General features: G+C 35.8%; 1 protein-coding gene across 1 annotated transcript; it reads left to right on the forward strand.

The window, feature by feature from the left end:
- Nucleotides 1-2807: 2807 nt before the first annotated feature.
- LOC114179415 (1-aminocyclopropane-1-carboxylate synthase 3-like) lies at nucleotides 2808-4698 on the forward strand. Its single transcript, XM_028065754.1, has 2 exons — nucleotides 2808-3361; nucleotides 3483-4698. Exons 1-2 carry the CDS (start codon nucleotides 2922-2924, stop codon nucleotides 4444-4446), a joined length of 1404 nt encoding a protein of 467 aa, XP_027921555.1. The 5' UTR covers nucleotides 2808-2921; the 3' UTR covers nucleotides 4447-4698.
- Nucleotides 4699-6999: the final 2301 nt, after the last annotated feature.

Here is a 6999-nt window from a genome sequence, read left to right on the forward strand (position 1 = left end):
AAATGCGTTTGAAACATCAAATAAATCTAACAAAATTTGGTTAAAAAGATTAAATTCACGCATTTCTAGAGATGAAATACTAACTTGGTTTAAAATTTTAAATATGAACTAATTTCAAATTTAAGGGTAAAAAAACATATAACCCTTAAATATAAGAAATATTTGAAGGAACATTAAATATAAGAAATTGTTATAGAGGAAATCAGTGAGCGGGGTAGGGGTGAGTGGCGCAGTGACAGTGAAAGTGAGTAGAGTAAGGTATGCAGTATTTAACTGTCAGTGATGATGGTTTGAGCAACGACCTAACAGGGATATAACTCAAAACAAATGAATTGTTGTTTTGGCTTATGTGACCCTATCACTTCACCTAATGCATGTGATTTATCCATTTTAAAACTATCATCAAATCAGGTAGCTCAAAAAAACTAAGGGCGGATCACACCTTCCAACTCATCACCACTATTATTGCTTCATTTCCCATTCTTTTTTATTTTTAATTCTTCCCATCCCACCAACTTCCCATCATTTTTATGCCCTTGTTTATAAAAAACCTAGGGGCGAAACTACATTCAGGACTTTTCTCTGTTTCCTTTTTCCCCTTTTCAAATATACATTCAATTTCCTCTCTTTTTTTTCTATACAAATATATCGTAATCCCTTCAATTTTTTTAACGTTTAACACCTGAAACTAACAAATACGCATTTAGCACAACAGAAATAAGTGGCTAATTTTTTTGGAAAAGAGAAAAGTATCAAAAGGAAATTATCCGAAGAATACGAGTCATTGAGATTTAAGAAAAACCAAATGTAAACCAAAGAAAAAGAAATAGTTAATACATTTAAAGATATATGATATATAAAGTCACAGAATACAAAATATATAATTAATGTCATCGAAATTAAAGGTTTTGGTTAATAATAAGTAGTCATAATTATTTTCAATACAAAAAAATCATGAAAAAAAAGTGTTTTTCACTTAAGTTAGATCTATTTGCATGGACTTCTCCTAAAATCTTTTAAAGGAAATGTATAACAAGAAAAAAAATTAAATAAAATTTTCCGTAAGTTGAAACTACCTTCTACACAAGTTGAAAAATGAAACAGTGAGAGAACTTATATTGATTAGTGTTTTCTTTTTTTGTTCCTTTTTTTTTTTCTCTCGTGTCCTGTGAAAAAAGTTAGTTAAAAGTGACATAAATATTTCAAACAAGACATCAAATTTAAATTTTTTGAACAAGGGAAGCACGACTAATATGAGATTATATTAAAAAGTATATAGTTGTTAATAAAGTAAAGAATTACTCTAGTTTATAAAATGGTAAATTAAAAAGGAAAATTCACTAGGTTTTTGAGAGACATGGAAACAGACAAATAATAACGACCAGAGATTTGATTCTCTGCCCAAGGGTCGCATTCCTCTAATTTCTTAAATTCGTGATTATTTATGTTTGAATTTGTTATTTTATTTTTTTTATCTTGAGTTGTATATTTTATATTATAGCTCCAACGCTGAACAGATTCACCAATCTTCAACCTTTTTAGATATCTAGAAAGTATTACATTGCTTCATCATCTCCTTTTAGAGTGGGCCTGAGCTGATTGAGAATCTTTGTTATTATGATTTTATAATTGTAGAGAACAAACTATTGTTATCGCGGTTACAGAGAAATGAAACCCTGGATTTGAAATGATGTTAACGATTATTTATTGGATGAAGGAATTAAGAGTTATAAATATTTTTATGTGAGAAGTAAAGAAAAATTGAATGAATGGTAAGAATAAGGCGGAGAAAATAAAAGGGGAAGAGGTATTTTAGGTGAAGATGTCACATGGGAAGTTGCAGTTATATAGGATTTTACTTTGTTTAGTTTTGTATGGTATATGGTGGAATAGCAATTATTATGAAGGCGATAATAATATGTATGTGTGTTAATATAGAAATTGGAAAGTTTGACCAATGAAATTGATATGCTTACGTGATGCAATGGGAGGGTATGAGAGTATAATTAAAAGGTATATGGAATGGAAGGGGAGAAACGTTAGAGTGATATTGTCTTGATGCTGAATTCAGATTCTATAGTCCACAATCCAAATCAAGAAAATTGTCAGCGGCGAGGGCGAGACATTGGGACATGTTTGGGGAGGTTAAAAAGTGGTGGTTCAACAAAATGCCGACATGACTTGGGCTGGGTAAGGCTGAAAGGGGACACATGGACCATCCCCAAAGCCTCCATATTTAACTTTTCATGGACCTCCTGGGTCACACTGACCCACTTTCCATCACATTTCTCAACTCTCTACCAATTTCCCAAACAAAAAATACCCTATCAACTTTCTCTTAACTTACCCTTCCCTTCCATCTATTCCTGCTACTCCCTTCGTTATCTGCATCTACACAATTAACATTACGTTCTAACCAACCTAGACATAATTAATACCACCTCACTTCATGCCAATAAAAACAACAAACACAACAAAAACATTCATTATTTCTTGACTCGTATAAACTCAAAATCCCACGCGAGATTATACCCGCGGGGAGACACTTTCCACAAATACTGTCAATAACATTTTAGTCCCTGCGATACTAGGGAGCCTGGACTTCTCGTGACATGGTTGGGGCGGTGGACTAAAGCGCTTTTAAATTAAACCCATTTATTCACACTTTCTTTCTCTCTCTTCTCGACAAACCCTACATTTTTTTTTCTTTCTCAAACTCTTTCTGCATTGCCACTTGGCTCTCTACCCTTTAGGACTTGCACTATAAATATATAACCAACCTTACTCCTCTGCTCACACACCAATTCCTCCTCAACATTCCACTCCAAATATTCTTCTCTTCTCTTCTCTTCTCCTCTGCCATCACCTCTTCATTCCTTCCTACCATCCCAAACACACACACAAACAAACAAACAAACAAAATGAGGCTCTTGTCCACAAAAGCAACGTGCAATAGTCACGGCCAAGACTCTTCATACTTTTTAGGATGGCAGGAATATGAGAAAAACCCTTACGATGAAATCCACAACCCCAAAGGAATTATCCAGATGGGTTTAGCGGAGAATCAGCTCTCTTTCGATCTCCTAGAGTCATGGCTGGCTAAGAACCCTGACGTCGCCGGCTTCAAACGAGACGGAAAATCCATATTTAGAGAGCTAGCTCTCTTCCAAGACTACCACGGCCTCCCTTCCTTCAAAAAGGCATTGGTAGATTTCATGGCCGAAATCAGAGGAAACAAAGTCACTTTCGACCCCAACCACATCGTTCTCACTGCCGGTGCCACTTCCGCAAACGAAACCTTAATGTTCTGTCTCGCTGAACAAGGAGACGCATTCCTCCTTCCCACTCCTTATTACCCGGGGTGCGTATGCTTTTTATCTTAATCTTATCCCTTATATTCCACTTCATGCTACATAATTTTACGTAATTTTATTTTCTATAATTTTTTATGCATTCCCCTGACCTTGCTTTATTCTATGCAGATTTGACAGAGACCTCAAGTGGAGAACTGGTGCTGAGATTGTTCCGATACAATGCACGAGTTCTAACAACTTCCAGATTACGGAGACAGCTCTGAAACAAGCTTACGAGGAGGCCCTCAAGCGCAACCTGAGAGTGAAAGGCGTTCTTGTGACGAACCCGTCAAACCCGCTAGGCACCACCATGTCTCGGAGTGAATTGAACCTTCTCGTCGACTTCATCAAAGAGAAAAAAGACACTCATTTGATAAGCGACGAGATATACTCCGGGACGGTTTTTAGCTCCCCGGGCTTCGTCAGTGTCATGGAAATCCTCAAGGAGAGAAACGATACTGGCGAAATCTGGAACAGAGTTCACGTTGTCTACAGTCTATCCAAAGACTTGGGTTTGCCGGGTTTCCGCGTCGGCGCTATCTACTCCGAAAACGACACCGTGGTTGCGGCCGCAACGAAGATGTCGAGCTTTGGGTTGATCTCTTCGCAGACACAGTACCTCCTCTCTGCCATGCTGGGCGACAAGAAGTTCACCCGAAACTACATCGTTGAGAATCAGAAGAGGCTCAAACGACGACAGAGAATGATGGTTTCGGGGTTACAAAAAGCTGGTATTTCGTGCCTGGAGAGCAATGCCGGGTTGTTTTGCTGGGTGGACATGAGGCACCTTTTGCATTCGAACACGTTCGAAGCCGAGATGGAGCTGTGGAAGAAAATAGTGTACCAAGTTGGGTTAAACATTTCCCCTGGGTCGTCGTGCCATTGCACCGAGCCAGGGTGGTTCCGTGTGTGTTTCGCTAACATGTCCGAGGAGACTCTCTCCTTGGCCATGAAACGCTTGAAGAACTTCGTCGCTGAGTCCACCTGCACTCAGAGGAGTGCTCTGTTCAACGGAACCTCCAAAAGAAAGTCTCTCACCAAGTGGGTTTTCCGGTTATCGTCTCGCGATCATCGTGAACAGGAAGAACGGTAGCCTGGTCTTAGTCTATGCGTGCTCGCTCATGCATAAATTCATTTCAATTTCTTTTTATTTTCCCTTTTTCTGCCTCCCCAGTATTTTTGGCGGAGTACCAAAAAATTCCCATTTATTTTTCTTTATTTTTTTTGTGATAAAAATTAATGTAGAGAGAGAGAGAAACAAAAGAGCACTCTGTCCATGTGGATGTGAAGTGGTTGGGCTTCTAGTCAGCCTTGTTTGTATAAGTTGTTCCATATCTCAGTCATTAATTCCCTACAAAATCTCCTTAGTATCATTAATGAAATGTTTATTTATACTACCACTGTATCAATTAAATGTCATACGGAAATCTTCTCGGCATAATCAATGAGAAATTTGATTACTATATAATTTAGTTAATGTGATCCAGTTTAAATAAATAATAGTAGAAGTAGTTTAATAGAGTATTGCATTAAAGAAAGTCTTGATTGTGAAAATCGACATATCACGATGTTCTTCAACTATCTTATCGTGATGTGTGCTTATAGGTTCCTTGACATGTGTTGAACGGGGCACACACTACTTACAAGAGCTTACTTGTACGTAATTTACGGCACCGGCGAGATAAACGGCCGACGACGATGGGTTGGGCTGCCGATGTTGACGGCCCTTATTCAACAACCGACCTTCGTGACAATTTCACCGTTTTCAACCATAACATTTTTCTAGGCGTATGAGATGGAGTATTTGCAGAGTGTGGGTCAGAGGCCAAAAAGTCAATAGAGTTTCATATATTATTAACATATTTTGGTATTTCGTAATAATATGTTTTATGGGCTATTCTTTAAGACAAGGACGTAGAGAGCTCCACCATTTTCTCTTCCACCGTAAGAAAGGGCTACCCATTGTGCTGGAAAAAAGTAGAATACAGATGCATAATGTGATAGAAATAATTAAAGGAAATTATAAAATGAAATATAAATAATGTAACTGTGAAATCTGTGGCGTTGAAGTTTGAACAATGGAAATTAGAGGTTTATTTAAGTCTAGCAACCAACTACGCAAAGAAAAAGTTTGGTGGAGTTTCTTGCAAGAAATGCTATTTTAAACTGTTGAGAACACTTTGGTTTGTTGAACTTTCTGGGAGTAATGATAAGAATGACTGGTGAAAAAGTGATTTTGTCTGGAACAGATTTTGCGGTGACGAGTACGTATGTGTGTGCTGGCCGTCCCTCCACGAATCGCAAGCTCTATTGTAGTTTTGAGTCGCTTTTGAAGGATTAACAAAGCATAAAGCTATCTGTTTGACTCAACAAAGCATAAAGATGTTTTGAAATTGGAGGAGCTTGAGAAAGCCCAGGATAACACTACCCAATCACATTCGCAGTTCATCCACACATACATGACACGTTCACTAAATTACGCATGCAGTCACATGTCTCACTTCCACACGCCATAGCCCCGCTTCAAGAATGTTACATGATTCAGTTTATACTCTTAATCAAAAATATTTCAGAGTCTTAAGAAAATGTCAAGACTTCTGGTACTCACCAAAACAACGTTATCTTATTTTTATGTATCTTCCACTCTTAAAGATTCATGTAAAATAATAAAACCATAACAGATCTTTATTATTTATAATAAAGTATTGTATCAAATTAGTAAATGGATCCCTAATCTTGCTACTTGTCTATGCCCATGTTAGCAGCAGACAATACCTTCATAACTTCCTATAAGGTCATGCGTTCACATTTGCATAATATAATAATATATATCTTCCCTCCGAGTCTACACGCACTCCTACAATACTTAAAGCACCAACCTATCACGAAACTAGGGTATAATATTCCCTATTATACATTTCGTAATAATATTCCTATATAAAAATATATTACTGATGAAAAAAAAATTCATGTGTACCAATTTCAATTCGCATAATAACAAAAGAACATGGGGTGGAAAGGTTTAGGTGATTCTCTTCCCATCTAAAATCGAATCTACTAACGACCTTCATCATTATTGCGATAAATAGCCATTAATTTATATACGTGATCTATTTTGATCAAGTCTACATTTAATGATATAAATAATTTCAAATGAAAAATTTAATGAAATAACTAAGTCTTAACTATCACAAATTTTACATTTTTTTTTATTGAACAACATTTGAAGTCACGGATAAAATAATTCACTAAAATGCATCAACATATAATTATATCTATATGAAAAAATAAACAAAAATCATTGAAATTACTTACATTCTTCGTTGTTCAAGTTTAGAAAACGAAATTTAAAAAAAATGAAACAATTCATTATAACAAACATTGAAAGAATTAGTTTTAAAATATTTATAACAATAAGATTAAATGGTATTTTACATTCTCATATGACAGTATAACATCTCAAATTTAAAAAAAAAAATATATCGCTTGTATTTTTTTTTTGTATTAAATTGCTTTCAAATTTAAAAGAAGAGAAAACAAAGCAAGACCTAAAAACAATTTAGTAAATAAAATATTCATGTTTAAATAACTTAAAGTGGTCATGATCGTTAAAGAAAAAGAGATATTCTACTTCAGTTATAATGGA

Source organism: Vigna unguiculata, chromosome 3 (assembly GCF_004118075.2).
Source record: "Vigna unguiculata cultivar IT97K-499-35 chromosome 3, ASM411807v1, whole genome shotgun sequence".
Taxonomy (NCBI): domain Eukaryota; kingdom Viridiplantae; phylum Streptophyta; class Magnoliopsida; order Fabales; family Fabaceae; genus Vigna; species Vigna unguiculata.